At 40.9% G+C, this 21,148-nt stretch overlaps 1 protein-coding gene across 9 annotated transcripts; it reads right to left on the minus strand.

The window, feature by feature from the left end:
- Positions 1 to 79: 79 nt before the first annotated feature.
- LOC120724064 (UDP-N-acetylglucosamine--peptide N-acetylglucosaminyltransferase 110 kDa subunit) lies at positions 80 to 13,651 on the minus strand. 9 transcript variants are annotated; one of them, XM_040016017.1, is made up of 22 exons: positions 13,295 to 13,651; positions 11,763 to 11,913; positions 10,835 to 11,078; positions 10,648 to 10,716; positions 7,188 to 7,304; positions 7,016 to 7,095; positions 6,513 to 6,708; positions 6,280 to 6,420; positions 6,083 to 6,183; positions 5,503 to 5,656; positions 5,142 to 5,243; positions 4,789 to 4,986; positions 4,355 to 4,513; positions 4,150 to 4,239; positions 3,862 to 3,987; positions 3,579 to 3,749; positions 3,357 to 3,473; positions 3,072 to 3,242; positions 2,685 to 2,837; positions 2,207 to 2,459; positions 949 to 1,084; positions 80 to 854 (listed from the first exon to the last, which is right to left on the minus strand). In XM_040016017.1, the coding sequence occupies exons 1-22, from the start codon at positions 13,329 to 13,331 to the stop codon at positions 674 to 676; spliced, it is 3,147 nt and encodes a 1,048-aa protein (XP_039871951.1). In that variant the 5' UTR covers positions 13,332 to 13,651; the 3' UTR covers positions 80 to 673. The 9 variants fall into 9 exon arrangements, with proteins under 9 accessions (XP_039871951.1, XP_039871949.1, XP_039871947.1 ...); XM_040016015.1 differs by having other exon boundaries at positions 4,807 to 4,986; positions 11,763 to 11,943; XM_040016013.1 differs by having other exon boundaries at positions 949 to 1,072; positions 11,763 to 11,943.
- Positions 13,652 to 21,148: the final 7,497 nt, after the last annotated feature.

Raw genomic sequence — 21,148 nt, forward strand, 5'->3', positions numbered from 1 at the left:
TTTTGTCACGTTTTCAGAAACTTAGAACACCTACTTCTGCAGGTATGTGAGAGGAGTTAAAGAAAAAAAAAAAAAAAACTAAAGAGGAGTTGCAATTTATATTTTATAATTGCATGTTAAAGCTGATGAAACATGTCAGGTACAATTTCCATGGTGCAACAATGTCATTTTTAAAAACACACAACACTCTTAATCCATTTATAAATAGATCAACAAGTAATGACGGCTGGAAATTCTCTCCACAAGCTGCACTTAGTCCCATATGCACAATGACAGAAGAAAGTAAATCCATCGATCCAAGTACCAAAAAGGGGAAAAAAAAAAAAAAAAAAAAAAAAAAAGGGAAGCCAGGCATTCACAATCCTTTCATGCTCACCAAATACCTATACTGTGTTTTAGGACAAGAGTCTCAGAAGAGTTGCCTGAATGTCTCAGGATCAATCTGGCTCAGTAGATGCAGATGTGAGAGGCAACGATCAGTGTAAATGGGATATAAATGTGAACATGTGTAGGCTCCTTGAAAACAAGAGTCCCATTAATAGCAAAGGAGAGTGATACAGACAAAAGTTCGACAAGAAGGGGCTGGAGTGGAAACGGACCATTCAAACTATGGTGCTGATGGGGGTTTAAAATGGCTGGGAGAAAGGGGAAAATAATTCTGCATGCTTCCAGTTCAAGCATTTTCACTAGCCTCTACTGCCTGGTGTTTGACCAAGTGATCTGGCTTGTTGCCATTACTGTGGTGCTCCCACATCTGCAGATAGAGCCTCTCCAGGTCCATTGTGTACTGCTTGGTGTTGAAAAGAGGGCTGCAAATTCTCTGCTTCCAAACACGCGCTCGGACCATCTTCAGGCTATAGGAGGAGGGCGAGTAATCAGAGTTAGCAGGTGACAAAGGATGTTTTAAAAATAAATAAAATTAAGTGTTTAGGATAAACATCTACTTACTATTCCATGTCAGAGCCCAGTTTGACTGCTATGTCCTCATAGTCCTGGCGGCTTTGAGCTATTAGATCAGGGCAACCCAGACAGTTGAGTTGTGAGGCAGCCACACGGGATGCAAGAGTCTCACCTACAGTGGTGTCAATATTTTAAAAGAAAACAGGTTTCAATTAACATTCTTCTCATGGTCATGTTTTTATATTTTTTAAAATCTGTTAATTATTCAACTTGTGTTATGGCAACAATTGGTAGTAGGCCTGCCACGATTAGTCGACTAGTCACGATTATGTCGACTATCAAAATAGTCAAATGATTTAATAGTCGACGTGTCGTTTGAAGCTTTGTAAGATCCCAAAAGATGTAGGAATAAGTAGTAGGATTTAAGAGTGTAATAACGGACTGAAACAAGATGGCAGCACTGCATGTACAAGGAAAACCCTGAAGAAGAAGTAGCTTTGTCCCAGAATTCATAGAGCAGCCCAGCTCAGTTTCCAACAATGGCGGCAGCTAGTTAGTTTTAATATTACTCTTATTATTCTTTCTAGGTCACAAAATAAACGTTTAACATATTTTCAGGCGAGAATGTAGCTGTGTAAACCTCAAATATCTGCTCAGTTTATCAAGACACCACATATTTTGAAAAGCGCTCTGATGTCTGTTACCCACTAGCTCGATAGCGAGCCGGGGGCAAAGCTCACTAGAGCCGGTGAGAACCCCGGACAAATTGTTTTCAAACCCACAACAGTCTTTCGCTACTCAGGTTAAACATATGCAAGTCACTTAGATAACTTAAAAATGTTACTGTTTGGCTTTTTTTTTAGTATTTTATTTGTTCCTGAGTAAATCGGTTTGGCTGAGATTAAAGTTATAGTTTTTACACAGCTGAATAAACCTCAAGCAGACAACTGATTATCAGAAGTGTGAGATGCTCGAGAATATACTCCGGTGTCCCGTTATATTTTAGATAGCAAGGAGTTTATTAAACTTCACTGAAACAATCTGCAAATTTCATTAAAATTTATTAACTATCATCTTGTCTTTATTTTTAGTTGGCACATACCTTAAACACTTAAAGCTGTAAGCTAATGATAGTTATAAGAGCAGATGCATGCTGGTGCAATAAGCTGTACGTTTACGTCCAATGGATGCATGATCTGATTAGTCGACTAATCGCAAAAATAATCGGTGACTAATAGACTATCAAAATAATCGTTTGTGGCAGCCCTAATCGGTAGCCAAGCCTATTCCTGAAAACTCTGCTCACCAGGCATAGTAACCATGGGTGTTCCAGCCCAGAGAACATCCATGCCTGTGGTATGACCGTTGCACAGAGGAGTGTCTAGGCACACATCAGCAAGCTGGCCCCTTCTCACATGCTCCTCCTTGGGGGCCACAGGAGAGAAAATGATCCGAGAGCCTGGCAGACCCATGTTCTGAGCATACTGCTGGATGTTGGGCTCACCAACTGCAGGGAAGCGAAGAAGCCACAATACACTGTTGGGCACGCGCTTTAGGATCTGCAACAAGACAAATGTTAAGAGATTGATTATTTATTTATTTTTTTTCTTTATACACAGTGTGTGTGTGTGTGTGTGTGTGTGTGTGTGTGTGTGTGTGTGTGTGTGTATATATATATATATATATACACACACACACACACACACACTTTTAAACGCCCTTAAACAGAATTTCTTAGTTAAAGGAACTCCAGTTCATTAATAATAAGGACAGTCCAAACTTACATTGACCCACATCTGGAGAGTAGGTGGATCAATCTTGTAGAGCTGGTTGAAGTTGCAGTAGACAATGGAGTCCTCTGGGAGACCATACTGAGAACGAGTTGTTACAACAATCGTGCGTGGCACCTCCTCCCCAGTCGCAGCTTTGTTACTGATCTAAACATGAGGAATGAAAATATTGCTGTTTGTCGAGCGGCCTTAACGCTTACATTTGTTGTAAAGTGTTTTGTTTTAAAGTCCCTCCTAAATGAGGGAACATTGACTAAAATACTTCTGTAAAAAGAAGCAGCATGTGACAACATATAGGAACGTGACCAGGGTGTCCAGACAGTTAGTGTGTTTACATGAAGCAAAAGTGGCCAAGTGTGTACGTCTAATAGTGACTCTTACCTGTGTGGTGGCTAGGCCATTGCTGACAGTGAAGCCATTGATTGTGACCTGGATTTGGCCTTGATTGATCATGTTGATGATTGCTTCAGCTGCTGTGTTCATGGGAATTACAGGCATGGACAGGGCTCCATTTGTGTCACCAGTAGATTCCTGGTTGTTGTCACACTTCATCTGGTCGATTAAAAATTAAAAATAAATAAAAACAATGTTCATCAATAATCAGAATTATTGTTTCAGATTAAACATCTGTTTTAATAAAGTTTCTGGATATTTTTCCTTACTCACCTTTATCACTTTGACATCGGGCAGACTGTCCAAGAAGGCCTTCAGATCAATACCATTAAGAACGATGCGGTTGTCAAAGATGTGCCCGTTAGACTTGAAATCAATCACTGCCTTTTTCTGTTGGTCAAAAATAAATAAAGTTACAACAACAGTGAAAGTAAAATTTTAGGAAAACAAGACAGCTCACAGAATCAATCTGCAGCATTGTAAGGCTGGACAAACCTTGAGGTGAGGGAACATGTTGGCATGGTCTCCAATGAAGAAGGTATTGGGCATGTAGGCAAGTTTCTCCGAGTACTGCTCAGCCACTTCCGTAGGCGATGTCTCCTTGTCTGTGATGATGTAGTCCATGAAGGGAGCTCCGCTGGTTCCAGGGTAACCTAGCCACATAGCCTATTGAATAGGTATAAATTGTTAGCTGTGCGTTCTCACGGTCAGTATATTGCACAAGCTTATAAATATAGCTATCCCCTAGACAGGCTAACAATTTACATGTAAGGCTTACCTGAATAGGGGCAGGGCGGAGGGCGAAGAGCTCATTTCTTGCTCCCTTGGTGTATCCATTCATATTCACTAGAATGTTGATTCCATCCTGGTGAATACGATCAGCTGCCTTGCCATTGCAAGGTATCTGGAGACAAAAATTACAGTTTATGTAAATGGCTAGAGTTCCTGACATTGCATCTGACAGCACAATGGTTGAAATGCCTTCCAAGTTAAAAATAGAAATGCTCAAGGTTGATGTGTTATAAATAGAAAGATACTGTTGAGGAAACAACATGTTACGAGTTACCTGTGAGAGGTCTGTGAAATGATGAGCTTCAGCGACCACTTTCACACGGAAATTGGTACTATCATCAGGGCTGAGTGCATAGCAAAACACCTTTAGGGTAAGGAAAACAAAATGAAGACTTTAGTCAACGCTGTGTCAATACATTGCAGAGTGTAATAAGCACCATTTTTTTAAACCATAAAAAACAATTCTGAGTTGAAATTACCTCAAATTTTTCAGGATTGTGCATTCCAGGAATGGACTGCATCAGGTGGGAGGTTGGATGGTTGCCAAAGTCAGAGCTTACATATCCAATGCGCAGACGTCCACCGCTAGCTTTCAGATCCTTAGGATGCTCGTAAGCCGGTTTGTGCAGTGCATTAATCTGTGGAGTAAGTAATGTTATAAGAATACGTGTACAGTAGGACAGTAAAGTCTACATGGCAGATGTTTGACTGACAACATAAAAAATTGTTTGCCCAAAAATCATTTCTTACCCCCTATACCTTCATCACTCCAAGCGACCCACTCACCACCAGCTTCTCTACTTCTTTATACCCAGTACCTTGCCCACCCCCCTTACCTTCCCCATACCCTGCAGGCACTTCCATCACCAGCCACCTTCCACCCTCCCAAAATATATATTAAAGGTTTACTTGCTTTGATCATTTTGTCTACCTTGTCCAGGCAAAGGTTTCCGTGGCGCTCAGCAATGGCCTTGCGGAAGCTGTGAGAGAGCGGATACAGCATGCTGTGGTGTGGGTGCACTGAGGGCAAGCGGTTCTTCTCCAGTTGGTCTGCCACAATGCTCACAAGCTTTTTCATCCGCTCATCATAATCTGTCCAGTCACACACAATCTGAAAAGGTGAGGGGCAAAAACAACAACAAAAAAATAAATTAATAAATTAAAAAAAACAAAAACAAAAAGTAGTCAGAAAATTTGTTTTGATAACAGCAGAAGTAAAAAAAATAAAAAACAGAAAGGAGATGCAGTATAACAGCAGATGAACACCTGTAGGCAGTGTGCCAAGTTGCAGTAAGCATCAGGGAAGTCAGGCTTCAGTTTCAAGGCTGTGCGATAAGATGCAATAGCCTCTGGGATGTTTCCAGAATCCTAAAAATAAAATAAATACAAACAACATAAAAATTAAAACTCCAAAAAGGCATACTCAACTAACAAACGGGTGCCAACTCAGGTATCCATTGCTCAATTTTTAATTAGGTTTGTGTGAAAATACATCTTTAAATTTACTAATTTAATGTGAAAAGCAACATCAGAAGCAACCTGGAGGTGGATAACTAATAGTGAAGTGCTATATCTATCTATCATCTAGAGAGAGCATATGAAGAGTAAAATTAAGAAATATTCCTACCTTATGGATTGAGGCTAAATTGCTGTGAGCATCAGCAAAGGCGGGGTTGATCTGGATGGCACGGGTATAACACTGCAGAGCTCCTTGAACATCTTGCATTTCTTTTAGTGTATTCCCCATGTTTGAGTAGGCATCAGCAAATGTGGGGCTGATTCTAAAATTCAAACAGACCACATAACATAATTACTCAGCTGTCAGATCTTTTTACACAAAAGTAAATAATCATAGGAGTGTCACAGGAGAGAAATTAATGGATTTAATTTTCACTCATATCTGGCAACACTCAGGTGGCTTCACAGTATACTTACTGCTCTATTTTCATGTACAAATTAAGTTATTTAGCAGCAGTTATTAAGATAGCAGCTTTTTCGCTAAATGTTGCCAACGGGACTTTTAGGAATGCTACAAATCAAACATCCATTTAAAGTTAGTAGATCAGTAACATGTCTGAACTAAGACAGCTATTCTCACTTTAGAAAAGTGACTGGAGTGATTAAACATGAGCCCAACAAAGAAAAAGAAAGCTAATTTCAGGCATAAACTCAAAGTCCACAGTTGTCTCCAGCATTCATTTACAAACCTGATTGCCTCTTTGTAGTGCATGAGGGCTTCCTGCAGTTTTCCCTGCTGCTGCAACACACTGGCCAAGTTAGAGTGAGCTGCTGCAAACTCTGGGAACACCTGATGAATAAAGTTTGAATAAGTATCATCACATGATCATTTTTACTGTAAAAGTGAATATTTCAAATCTGTTAATCTTGACAATGTTAAACCCACCTCTAAGGCTTTTCTGTAGAGCTGAACTGCTTCCTCGATGTAGCCCTGCTCACGCTTGATATTGGCCAAGTTGTTAAGGGAGTCGGCATGAGTTGGACACAAACGCAAAGCTGTGTTGTAGCACTCTTCGGCTTCAGACACCTTTTAGGGAAAATAGAACTCAGTCAGTAAAAACTCAGTAAGTGTTTAATGACCTCAGAGGTACTCAAGATTTGAGACAAAAAACACATTACATTTCCTTTCTCCTTTAGAGCGTTTGCCAAATTGCAGTAGGCATCAGGAAAGTGGGGCTGCAATTCAATAGCACGGCGGTAGGTGTCAATAGCCAGGTCAATGAGGCCCTGCTCATAGTAGACACAGGCCAGATTTCCATGGACAACAGCGTGATTGGGGCTCAGACTCAGGGCTCTCAAGTATCCAGCCACAGCTCTGGAAGATGTGAATAAAAGTTATGAATATTCTGCAAACATTTAAAATGAAATGATGTATGCTACAACCTAAAAACAAAAAAAACCCACAAGCAGATGCATTACTGCTGTGACAGCAGTAAGCACAGCAAATCTGCCCTGCCCAGTCAATTGAATAAAAACAAGAAAAAAAAAAAAAGAAACAGTTCTACGAAGAGCAAAGACAAGGATGTGCTGAAATGAACATTGTCTGACTTAATTAAACGAGGTATCGAGGAATGTGGAAGGGTGGTGCATTGACAGAAAAATCTGTCATGATTTAGACTCACCTGTCAAAGATGCGGGCCTCCTTCAAAACATTGCCTAAATTGATGTATGCATCAAGGAAATTTGGATCCAGTGTCACTGCCTAAAAACCAAGGAAAAAGACTTTATATTTGATACTGTTAAGGTGTCTCATAATATAGTTTGATTAATGTTACAAAAAACTATGCAACTGACCTTTTCAAAATGGTGTATGGCCAGCCATATCTCTCCCTGGGCATTGAACACACAGCCCAAGTTGCTCCAAGCCACGGCAAAGTTGGGCTGAGTCTCAATGGCTTTCAGGTAACAAGCCTTCAATGGGTTTAAAATAACCACAGGAAAGGAGAAGAGGTAGAATGGGAGAGGTATAGTGCATAGAAGGGGGGGGGGGGGGGAAGGGTTTGATTAAAAAAAAAAAAAAAAAAAAAAAAAAAAAGAGATTGAGAATAAAAGCAAAGGAGAAAACAAAAAGCAAGAGAAAGCAAAATTAGTGACCATTCTCCATGATGGCAAAAAGTGAGTCTACAGCATGGGCTCGCCTGCGCACAAGTCTGCCGCGCAAAGCTGCAATGCTTTTTCCTACGCTGCGCGGATCCAACCGACACCCACACATAGGCCCTCATCCTCCAGTTATGACCACATCCTTACCAAATGTAGTGGTTACTAGAGCCAGTAAAATCTGCTGTCTGCCCACCCTAATAACAATTTTTATTAAAATTTAAAGTAACAACAAACGAACTGCATGAAATCTCTATTTGATGTTAGCAAGGCATCTCACAACCTGGGATGCTGGGCATTTTGTGCAGGTGAAAGTCCCTGTAATGCATGCGCAAGAAACGCGAGCGCGCTGCGTGGGTCACCACTGGCACCACGCCTGTGCACCATATTATGCTCTTTGCATGACCTTGCTCCTGGCAAAGGTTCTTATTGCGCCGCTACGCTTGCTGAATGGCCACGTGAAACAGCTGCAGACCAACAACCCCTGACTGAACACTTGCAACACCAGACTGGCACACACTCGGCACCCACAAAATGGCTCTGAATACAGAGATAGGCAGTGGTTAAATGCTAAGACAATTACACTGCCATTTGTCACAAAACGTTGTCTTTGGTTTTGTCATAAGCCAATTACACTTGAAATTTAGGGGCACTTGGCAACCAGGCTGGTTGCAAGAGGGGGGAGGTCCACAACTAACAGGCCAAAGGGAATGAAGGGTATGGGGGAGCCGCACGCTTGCGCTTTCCGCCTTTTTGGTTGCTTGGAAGATATCGCTGCGCAGCCCCTGCGTTACTGCAGACTCACAGCGCACTATCTGCATGATCATCAGAACGCTGCAACTCCAAATAAAGAAGGGAAATCAAAACAAAACAGGAAAAAAATAACCAAAATGTAAGAGTTAGAGGGTTCTTACTTGTTTTTCATGATTAATGCTTCCAAAACCAAGTTTGTTTTTTTACATAATATAAAATTGGGTAATTAGTATAGCATATTTTAAGAAATGCTTACTGTAATGCCCTTCTTACTATTATTATTACTACTATAATTATTTTTTTAATTTTTACTTTTTTCTTTTGCTCTTCAAAAGGAAGCCACAAGACAGAGGAGCTCAAGCATGAAGTAAGGTGGTTTTTCTTTTGTTGGCAGTTACAAACCCGTTACCATATTTTTGGACTTTGTCAGAGTGGTGGTCGCAGCTGGCTGGAAGAAGAGGAGAGGACTGAGGCTGCCCTAGTGTTCCTTTCCGCCAGGCACCTACGCAGGAATAGTGTCACCCACCTGAAACCTTCTAAATAACAATATCAGTTGTGGAAAAACCAAAAGAGACAAAATCAGAAAACAAGATCGTTAGTAAAAGTTCTCAAACAATACATTCTTTTTTAAATATGGAAATAAAAATAAATAAAAAAGCACTTTCGTCCAAATAACAAACAAAAACTATAATACTAGCCTTAGTTTTCATTCATGCAAATGAATGTTTCATTTCAAAGAAAACAAAAGGAATGCTTTAGGGGTAACTGGGAGGGAAGAAAGGCTTTGATCTGTGCAGTACCAGGGAAAGTCAAGCTTCCAGTAAATTCTCAATTCAGTTTTTACAATCACAGAACAGGAGGGCAGTTACTGGCTTGATCTTGCCCAAATGAACTGATCCCATTTCTTTGGGAATAATATTACATATTTGAAGAAAAAGGGAAGAAGTATTAATCATGGCTTTTCTTTTCTTTTTTTTGCATTTTCATGAAATATTTATAGAACTTTGATTTCTTTATCCTGGCCTGCTTTCTTGAGTCCTGGCCAATGGAGAAAGGTCTGTGGTTTAATTATTTGTATCTAGAAGCCTCCACAGCTCTGAAATAAAGAGGTCATCGCTGTTGCGCGTGCTTCTGTCTTTCTAACCCAGCATCTGACGCAGGCGGTGGAGTACAGATGGTAAGCTGTCTGCCTGACAGCATTTGTGCCACTTTAAGGCATGTGAGAATGACTGCTCTTAAATCCATATGTTCAGTTAACAATTCAAAAGCAGTGGATATCTGAAGAGATAACCAGCTGGATAAAATCCATCAAGTGGATCCAAAAATTGATGTATATGTGCGGAAAGGCACTGTTGGGAATGTGCTCAAGCACTGATTAAATCAAACTGAAGGGTCAGGAAGACAGCTTTGAGCGCGCCCACTCCACCAATCCTCAGCAAGCGCGCGGGGGGGCGGAGCGACAGAGCTGGGGAGCTTGTGACTCCCTGATGCTCCTCCCCACTCCTTTACCCCCCTCTAGCACGAAATAAGATGGCCTGTAACCAGCAAGACAACTCCATATCACAAATTTAACCCAATTCAGGTAACCCCCCCCCCAAGAATATAGACACATTTAAAAGTGACAAATTGAAGTGTAGCACCCCCAAACTGACAGCAAACTGAGAAGAACCTGTCATAAGGGCACTTGAAAGAAAAACAATACAGGAGTATAGTAGTTAGGTTAGAAACCATCTTATCTTTTGCACTGCAAAGATAAACTAACTTTTCATCAGTTCATAATTTCTTCAAAGACCGAGCCAGCGTTTTTCCTCCAAAGTCAACTTTATGGAAATGCATGGGCCGAGGTTAGTTCAGCTGTGTGAATTTTGAAACTCCAGCCTTTCTTCCTGAAAGGGAAAGGGACTGATCTCTGATAAGAGGTCTGTGTAAAGCAAAGGACATTGGGACTAAAAGTGATATAGGGTAGAGACGAATGTAATGTGTACACTAAAAAAAAAAAAAAAAATTTTTTTAAAAAATGTAAGCTGTCTTAAAAAAAAAAAAAGTATGTGTATTGCTTTGTTTTTTTTTTTAAAGAAATTCAGAAAACCTGATTTCCACATATGGGTGTTAACCCATTACAGTCCAGTACTTCAAAAAGGTTTAAAATAAGGGGATAAGAAGCTCACTGCAACTCTGAAAAATGAGGAGATGCTTCTATTTTCTGTCCTTCACATAAGTGGGTTGAATAGTAAGACTGCTTTAAAAATGTCAAAGCGGAGAAAAGAAAAACATCTATGGTCTTAGTGAGTGACACTAAAAACAAAATTGATGGACAAGGAGGAAAAAAAGAAAGAAAGAAAAAAGATCTACCACAAAAATACAAACGCCACATCTAAATATACGCCAACGCGCTGTAACATACCTTGGCCTCTTCCAAACGCCCGAGGGCTTTAAGCAAATTCCCCAAGTCACTGCGCACACAATATAGATCCTGTGAAGATGGAAAAAAATAAAAAATTCAATAAACAGCCTATTTGTGGCCATTCCAACTAAATAAATGTATAGGGCATTGACACATACAATTTAGAAAAAAATATAAATTAACTCACTGGGTTGTATTGTAATGCGGATACATAAGCCTGCACGGCTCCCTCCATATCTCCTGCGGCCACCAGAGCTGCAGCCAAGTTGATGTACCCGTCAATAAAATCTGGCTTGAGTCTCAGAGCATGGCGATAATGCTCTATTGCCTCCTGCAGCTGCCCACGCTCCTTGTACACATTCCCCAGGTTGGAGTAGGCCTCAGCCAACATTGGGTTCTGCTTGATGGCCAAGGTACTGAAATGAGCAGACCTGCAAGGAAAGATTATGCACAAACTGTTACACTCCAGAGCTGACACAGTTGGTTCAAACTGCTGTGTAGAAACAACAGCAAGGCCCAAGATGTTAAAGAACAGAAAATTAGTTTAAGATGCATTGTCAAATATGATGAAAATCCCAAATATCAAGACACATTAACATGAGTCTCAGCACCTGAGCACAACTTTTTATTCAAATGTCTACTATGCAAACATGCAGGCAGTACAGCCCAAAATAAGTTATGATGAAAATACTACGAAGAAGATCACCATATTCAAGTTGATCCTGTGAGCTGTCATGGAACATTTTTACTAACCAACAGTTTTTGGGGTAAACAAAAGCATACAAGTTTAGCATTTGAATTATGGTTAAATACCAAATTCAACAGCATTACAAGGCTGTAATGATACTGGCATTGTCCACATTTAAGGATTTGAAATGAGTGAAAAAGCCTTTAGATCATGTTACTTGAAAGACCAAAGCACCTGAAAAGAAAGGTTACACTCCAACCACCAGAAGTGCACAAAACCCAAGTTAAACCACATAACAGGATTTGCACAAGACAGCCCAGCTGCTCCACAGGACTCCCCAGTGTGTGCACTCAAAGCCAAGACGACCCATTTTCCTCTGCTACTGTTCACATGCCCAGTGTGCTTTTCCACCCCCCCAACACCTCACCTGTCGAGTCTTCGGCACTGGAAGTGGATGGAGGACAGGAGCAACAGCACGCCTGTGTTATCAGGCTCCTGCCTCCACAGCTGCATGCAGTGGCGCTCAGCTGCCTCAAAATCCCCTGACTGATACTCCCGGTGCGCCAGCTCAGCCAACCCTTGGAAGGAAAGCATACGTTTTGTTGGTTCTGGAGCACCAACATAAGCCAAGGAGGGGGAAAACGACACGTTAGAGGTGATGGAAAAAATTAAAATCAGACAAATGATAAACAGAATTTTTTTAAAGAGGAAAATAAGACAAATGCTTTAATTTAAGAAGAGTGACTAACACAAATCGAACTCAACATAAAAGGGGGGGGGGGGGGGGGGACTCATGATACACATTTGGGGATTTTACATCTTATTGTGTTGGTAGGAGTCACAATAAAGTCTAACAAATAAAAAAATGGAGGAAAATAGAAAATAATGGGTGTGATGGGAAAACAGGCAAGCAGATGGATGAAACAGGTGTGAGAGGTTCTGGCAAAAACTCTCCATAACACATTTTGGATGTTTAGTAATTTCACATATCAAATATGTACTTTTTTTGAAACACCAGATTACTTTATTGTAACTTATTCTAATACAATTTTTATTTTTTGTGGGCCTTTTGTAATGTTATATATATATATATATATATATATATATATATATATATAGTATTATAACTACCACTGAAGTGGTAGTGAACACATCAAAACGCTCTGCTCCAACAAAACAAAATAGTTATTCAAAGGTGGGGCTGAGAAAACAAAGCCGCATCATACAGTTAAACTTTTATTGCAGGGCTAATAATGCAGTAGATCCGGTTTGCTCAAGCGTTCATGACACTTACGTAACATTACTTGTGGAAAGAGTATAGCTTAAACTGCTTAAACCACCAGTCAATGCGCGAAAATACCGGGTTTCAGAACGTTCTGGTATTAGTATCGCCGATAACCTTTGGGATAATGCTACCATTAGCCTAAAGGCTATCTGTGCTAAGCGGTAGACACAGGCCAGACTTCAGTAGCAAGGCCCCCCGATAACAAATTTCAAAGACATCTTCAAGCGCCTTTGTGCTGACTTAGCTTTCACAGCGACCCTCAAACATGAAATCAATGAAACAAAAATGGTATACCCCGAGCAAACCGCTAAAGCACCTTCATGGAATGCTTATTCGTCTGCGTTAAAGTGTGACTAGTAGACAATTTGCGGCTACTTCGACGCAAACCTGTGCTAAAAGCTAAATTACGCTAATGTTAGCTTTAGGGCTTTTATTGTCGCGATACGAGGTAGAAATTTGAACCCGCGTTGCTATTACTAACATGTTCTTCCACGTTGGACAAGAGACAAATTTAATAAAAACAGGGTTAAAATAGTTTACCTATTTTTTTTAAGGTCTACTTGTTAGATACTAGCTCGATCGCATCTAAGGGGGAAAAACCTACACAAGGACACCGTCTTTGAAGCTTGCCTTGTTGCCTTCTGTGTAGAATTACTTGCATAAAAACAGCAAACCTGTGCTGTCGGCCACGTTTCCCACTGAGCTCGCCATCTCCTCGGTCTTCGAGTCTTGCACGGTGGTCGTCAATGTGTCCTCTAGCAGATAACAATCTCAGAGAAAAAAATTGCGACAAGCAGCAAACACGTTGCCCCAATAGCTATGCAGAGTTAGCTAAACTAATGTCCTAACGTATGGTGTGTTTTTTTTTCCCTAAAGCGACAAATGTAGACCTCGCAGTGGTTAGTATCAGCTGGCTAATACCCAATCAATTATCTTGCTGTTAAGAGCTCGTTTTTAAGCTAACATGTTACGTGCTATTTGTTTAATGGCTCTTGCTAGCTTCCCCTTCCCAACAAAGCAGCAGTGGATCATAAAATGGCGAGATGGGTGGAACTCGTTTTTGAGATAAACTAGATCCGTTCACCGCCGTTACCGAGACACGTGTGTAAAACTGTAATAAATATCGCACTTAGCGATGTAAAAATATTTCAGAAGATTTGTGATTACATTTTTCTCCCTTTATCGCGTGTTATTTCTTTGTTTACTAAAGTTTAAAAAAAAAACACATTAGGAACGATGCTGCGCGGAAGAACACATTGGTGCAGTGAGACGGAGTGCAAATGGAAAAAGCCAGCAGAGAACCGGTTTTAAGATTCACGAGGCAGGTCGTCTGTGGATTGTAACGTGTTACCACAGCCACACGAGAATAATGTGAGACACCGACATTATATAACAGTGGGTGGATTCTGTTTAAATTATGCAATGCACAGCTGGAGATCTACGCGGCTCTGCTATGCAGATAAAACAGGCGCAAAAACTGAAGTGGTAGTGATGTTAACTAATATACAATTCAAGAACTAGTTGTCACAGATCATTCAGATCACCAAGCAAAGCTTAATATTAAACACAGATTAATGAGATAAATTATGATTTATTTTAGTAAATAAATCCCAATTTGTGAAAAAGTAATTGCCCTCGAACCTGTTTTTAATGCAGACTTTGACTAAGCCACTAAAATATCTTTATTTTGCTTCTGTTTTTGTTTTTCCTATTTTTTAAGTCATTTAGAAGTGGACTTGGTGTGTTGTGTATCATTGTACCACTCATAATCCAAACAGGCTTGGGCTTCAGGGCATGAAGTGCTAGCCAGACATTTTCCTTCAGGATTTTCTGGTAGAGAGCAGAATTCAAAGTTCCATCAATTACGGTAAGTCGTCCGGGTCCTGCAGCAGCAAAGTTGATTACCTCACTTTGCCCCACCTGGGGCACACAACAACAGCCTATCCTTAAATGACTGTGTTAGCCCATGTCTATCCTAGGTGGAAAACCCAAGTGGGCCCTACGTGTGTTTCCCATTTTGGACCAAGTTAAGTGTTTCCCATGTTTGACCCAGCTAGGACCTACTATATGTTTCCTCTTGGTTTTGCCCATATGGTTTTGATGTGAGAAACCCAAGTGGGTCCCATATATACTAAACAATCCTGAGCCCACATAAAATATAAGCCCATATTAACTTAACATAACCCATATGGGGCCCACATAGACATGTTTTCAGGGTCTGACTTGCATTTGCCCATGTGGGACCCATACAGTTTGACCAGGTGGGCCCCACCTGTGTCATCAGTGCTAAAAATATATATTGATTACCTCACTTTGCCCCATATGGGGCCCACATAGACATGTTTTTAGGTTCTGACTTGCATTTGCCCATGTGTAACCCATATAGTTTGACCAGGTGGGCCCCACCTGTGTCATCGATACTAAAACATATATTGATTACCTCACTTTGCCCCACCTGGGGCACACAACAACAGCCTATCCTTAAATGACTGTATTAGCCCATGTCTATCCTAGGTGGAAAACCCAAGTGGGCCCTACGTGTGTTTCCCATGTTTGACCCAGCTAGGACCTACTAAAAGTGCCCACTTGGGATTGCCCATATGGGTTTAATGTGAAAAACCCAAGTAGGCCTCATACAAAAAGCCCAGTTTGAGCCCATTCCCACATGATACCCATCCAGCCCGCGCAAAAACCAGGTGGGGCCCATATATACATGTTGGCTGGGGCAGCCTCAGACCATCACACTACCACCACGGTGTTTGACTGCTGGTGTGATGCTCTATTTGACCAAATACTGTGTTAGTTTTATGCCAGATATAACGGGACTCAAACGTTCCCAAATGTTCATCGTTTGTCTTCTGAATCCAAAGACTATTTTCCTTAAATTCCTAAATATATCATCAAGATGTTTTGTGAGATGAGCCTTTGTGTTCTTTTTGGTCAGCGGTGGTTTTCTCCTTGAACTCTCCCAACTCTCTTTCTTATTGTTGACTCATAAACTCTGACCTTAACTGAGACGTGTGAAGCCTGCGGTTCTTTAATGTTGATTTGGGGTTTTTTGTGACTTTCTAGCTGAGTCATCGTTGCTGTCTTGGAGTAATTTTGGTAGGCCGGCAACTCCTGCAAAGGTTTACCTCTGTTCCATTTTTTCTCTATTTGTGGATAATGGCTCTCACTGTGAGTCACTGGAGTCGCATTGCCTGAGAAATCGCTTTCCAGACCTTTCCAGACGTCAGTGACTGTTCCTTATCTGTTTTCGAGTTTCTTTAGATAGTTCCATGATGCGTTACTTTTCGAGATCTTTTAGCGAACTTCACTTCTGAGATAGGTTCTATTTAAGTGATTTCTTGATTCAACAGGCCAGTAATCAGACCTGGGTGTGGCAGGAGAAACTGACCTTACTATTTTTGATAAATGTGGTTAATCACAGTTAGTTCATCATGGGGAGGAAGGTAGATAACTTTTTCCACTAATGAATTTCTTTATTCTATTTACCAGGTTAACTTTGCCTTATGTTAAAATTTGTTTGAGGATCTGAAACGTGATTGTGAGAAATATATAAAAACCTAAGAAATCAGGAAGGGGGGAAATACTTTACACTGTACAACTGTGCATACTTTAATGAGTAGATCAGCTGAAAATGTAGAAAAATTTAAGGAATGGAAAATAATTTCCACATATTCCAGATATTTGTTAGGGACAATGGTGAGCCATATAATTTCTTTAATGTTTGGGATTGTTTCATTGTGGGACAAAGAGGGGTGGGGGTGTACAGGGCTTTTGGGTTTTTTTTTCGTTCCATCTATTTCTAAATTCAATACCTGCATGACTCCCCAACACAATAGGTGCAGTTTTAGCATAAATTCTGAATTAATTAAGATAGAAATTGGTTTTCAAAAACCTTTCTCAGCATAGGCAGTCAGCTTGGCTGTACAAGCTGCACGGTATGCAGCTTTTAGGTGCAACTATTCTGCAGGATTCATAATCACCAACAGAGGGCAACCTTTGTAAACCCATTTCTCAGATTCAGCTCTTGAGCCTTGCAGACTGGTCTAAGACACTGTGCTTTAGATCTTTTATTTCCTCAAATCCAGAACATGTCTGTAGTTGGAAATGTGACGTAATCCACTACTAAGACGTTCTACCTCTTTTCACAAAACTGCAAGAATCCTTTCTATGGTTTTAAAGCTTTACATCAACCAGCATCAGAATTTAGTGACTATTTTATATTCAAACTAAGTGGTTATGTACAACAACTCTTTGAGTGACATATTTAATGCTACCTTTTCCAATTAAATGTGAGGGATTAATATGCCATTTATGCTAGAAGATGTTAAAAAGGGGGGCTGCACCCCAGTTTTTTCCCATAGCCTATCTATGGGAAAGCAGCTGACATCACTGCCCATGTTGGTTTTGCTCTGTGTGCTCAAAGCATGCACAGGGCGCCTGGTTTGTGTGCTCTTCTTCACGTTCCTCTGCTTTGCTCTCACTCTTCACACCGCTTCGCCGGCCTCTTGTGCACAGGATGATGTCATGGGTACCGTGTGTCTACGGCGATTGAATGTGACATGCTTTATCTTTGTGCAGGCTACGGTCACAAGGAAGGCAGTCAGTGTGAACGCATCTTCCCCTGCCGAAAGGGTCAGTGACAGCTCCGCACAACAGACCCTGCTTTCACACGAGCTATTTTAGGAAGCATCCGAGAGCAAGGGGTCCGATCACACGTCAATTGTGGATATGGCGATATCAAAATCACAGAAAAGCCGGGAGATATTTGGAGTCTGTTGTGCTGCTAAAATACCAGCCCAGAAAATTCTGCCACCAATTGAGTGGCCTAAATTATTTCAGCCCATTTATTTTCGGATAAGATCCAGTACAAGCTGATGACCCACATTATTAGCAGTGTTTTGGAATGCTTTCCTCGGGAGTTATTTGTTTATTTGTTGAATACTTTTGTTGCATTCAGTCATTCGTAGCTAAACGGGTACCTATTATGCTCATATCGACTCTATATTTCTATTCTTGGTCACCACTACGGTAGCTTTGCATCCATTTAATAAGCACTTATCCAGTTCAAGCTCAGAGGAACTGTGGAGCCTTTCATCTCATCCACAATCCGAAACAAGCTGTTTTAGCTTTTCTCCCTTTAAGACAGAGGAGCATTATCATTGACTCCATATAAAAAAGAGCACTATGAAACCCTGGGTCGACAGAACATGAGCTCATGTTGTTCTGTAATTAGTAATTTTCACATTCCTCTGCTCTTTCCAGTTCTGAACATCAAGTACTTCAGAACCTGTCTACAGCTTCACATTAATGGATCCTTTTGATTTTTATGGCTGTAACCTTGTTGAGGCACTAACCCAGTCGCAGGGGAGCTACAAGCAAGTATACGGCTAATGTCAGTCCCAATCCTGGATAAATCAGGAGGAAGGGTGTTTGCCATAAAATGAAAAATGAAGGCAGGTGTGTAGAGGTGAGACCAGGGACTTTAAATACAGGGGAAATGGCTGGTAAGTGGAAAGAGAGCTGGCTGATATGATGGAGATGGCAAAGATAGAGTAGAGAGATGAAGTTGAGACAGTTGGGATTTGCAGAGGTGAGATTGGGGTTAAAGTGAACAAAGGATGGCAACAGGCAGGAGGAAAAGACGAAGAATATAGAGAGGATTCATGGATGTAGTGAAGGAGCGTGTGCAGAGGGCTGGTATGTCAAAGGAGAATGCTGGGGATAGGATGAGATTGATGCAGATGATCATTTGTGGGGAAACCTAAAGGGAGCAGCTCAAAGAAGAAGAGCGTTGTTGAGGCATTGTAATTCAAAACTCATATATTCTATTTACACTGATGATAAGTGTTAGTTCACAAAGAAGTTGAATTTTACTTTAAAATGATTACATTCTATGAGGAACATTCTGACTATAATGAGCAAGCTGCAAAAAAACAAAAAACAAATCTGCATCAAGGCAAATAAATGTCCCATCTGCATCTGCTAAACTTGCCTTTGATTACAAACTACAACGAGCAAGAAAGGAAACAGAGCCAGACAGAAGTCCTGAATTCACACAGAACACAAATATCAGGGAAAAACCAAATGGCTTCACAAGATTGCTAATAAAAAAACATCCATCCATCCATCCATCCATCCATTGACCAGCAGAAAGATGTAATCTCTCCAATGTGTCTAGCCCTGGGGCCTCCTTCTAGTGGGACATAGCTGAAACACCTCACCCAGGAAGCGACCAGGAGTCACACTTGCCAGATGTTCGAAACAACTTAACTCCTTTTGATTTGGAGGAGTAGCGGCTCTACTGAACTCCTCACCCCATCTCTACACGTAGAAATTCTGTCCGCAGAAACCATCAAAAGAATCTGTGACAAATGTGACCAACACGCACTGTGAATGAGCCAAACTTATTGCCACCAATGAAAAGCAGGCTCCTGCAGCAGTTGCACAGAGACAGATGGCTTGTAGCAATGGCGAGCACCACATAATCCTAAAGTACATCCCAAAGGTATCTCAGAGGGATGCGATTGAATGCCTTCTCCAAGTCCACAAACCACACGAAGAGTGGTTGGACAAACTCCCACACATCCTCAAATATCCTTGAAGGGATCAAAAGCTGGTCCAGTGTTCTTCAACCAGGACAAAAACCACATTGTTTATGATGTAACCAGGTTCGAATAACGGACAAACTTTCCTCTCCAGTGCCTAACATAGACCTTCCCAGGGAGGCCGAAGAGTGTAATAGTAAAACAGAATACGATTTTTTTCAATGGCAAAGAGGAAGCCAAGCACAAATTATCTTTTATTGGTTAGATGGCCTGAGGCACTAGACATATTTGTCACTATCATCTTTCTATCTGTAAGACAGACAGAAGAAAGACACAGAACAAAATGCTGGCACAGTAAAATAAAGTTCAATCGCTTTCACATATGTAAAGGTTTATTTTGAAATGACTCATTCTTATTCCCTGTTTTGTCAGAGTCGAATTTCCAAAGAAGTGAAACGGGCTTAGAAAAAACTGCAAACTTTAGCAGATAGGCAGGCAGATATAGGACTTCAAGCTGTTTTGTATGGTTAATCATCAGATAGTGGTAGTTTGATTCATGTTCACAGCCTTTAGTTAAGGCACCTTTTGGTGCAGACTGATGTTTTACAGGCATACATCTTGCGGTTTGAAGCTGTGTCTCAACAAAACAAGAATGCACAAAAATCCACTGCTGTGGCCTGTTTGTTTCTGTTTCAAGTTAGGTTTAATACTCATCGCTTTCTCATTTTTAGATCAAAAGTTAGTTAGCACGTGTGGAAAACTGCAAACAGGCATCTCTCAGATGTGTCTCTTTGTGGTTAGAGGGGGAAAAAAGAGCACAAACGGCAGATCATACTCATTTAAGTCACACGCCAACACTTATAAGTACTTTTATATAGTGATTTTAGAAGTTAACCCTGTCTGTGTCTGCATCCAGAGAACAGAAATGGGACAGGTTAGAGCCGGTGCTTGCTGTGAAGGTGTCGGGACCTGCCTGATGCCTCCTGTAAATCTCTGCAGTCATCACCTGTTGTCCCTCTGACTCTCTGACCGCTCTCGTTTCACGCTGCCAGCTCATCTTTCCCCGTGTACCTCCTTCCTCTTTTCTCTGTGAGGAGCAGAGTGACAGCGTGGAGAACACAGCGGCTCTTTTCATGACAGCAGCTGTCAGTCTATTCTATCAATAACACTGGCTGACAGACAACCTTCTTCAGCCCTGTTTTTATTCCCCCTCTGGGAATCTCTAACACTGACAACAGCAGCCGTGCTAATGCAGATTCTCATTTCTCTACACAACTTGCACATCTCCTGCATTTTGTAGGACTAATAATAACAATATTTTAAAATGGCTAGTGAGTGAATATGTGACTTTTCCAGGGTTTAGCTACCATGAAAAGTCTCTTTTGATGGAATACTCGACTGATCCAGGCTTTGCCAGATCTAATTTAGATCCACCTGAGGGTGCACTGAGCGGCATGCAATCCCAGAGACGAGATGTCTGGGGTGGGGAAGGATTAGAGGAGACTCCCCCTGGCTAGCTGCAGTCCTGGACTATCTGAAAGGCTCTCCTGTACACATGGGGTTGATTGTACAGCTGGTTTTCTGATATTTTTTATTCTCTCTATCATTTAGTAACCAGTGTAGCAACTTTAGATCAAACAGTTGGAGATGGTGCTCTGCACTGTTTTACGCACTTGACTTTTATGAGCTTGTTAAGACTTTGTGAGTCAATTACATCTACTTTTTATGTTTTATTGTTTTGTTTTATGCTCTTTAATTAGTTTTTGTTTGTTTATTTCTCGCAAATAATGACCGAGAAGGAATCTCTGCTGCACAAAACTGCAAACACACCCTTTACTCTTTCTCGACTTCTTTCCTCATTTCCACTGAAAACACTTGTCACGGCCTATCCCTTTGTTTGTTTAAGAGCAAATGGGAACTTAGATCCAACAAAAACAAAACAAAAAAAAAAACCACACAAATAAGCTGTCAGAG

This window comes from Simochromis diagramma, unplaced genomic scaffold, assembly GCF_900408965.1.
Source record: "Simochromis diagramma unplaced genomic scaffold, fSimDia1.1 OVJJ01000685.1, whole genome shotgun sequence".
NCBI lineage: Eukaryota > Metazoa > Chordata > Actinopteri > Cichliformes > Cichlidae > Simochromis > Simochromis diagramma.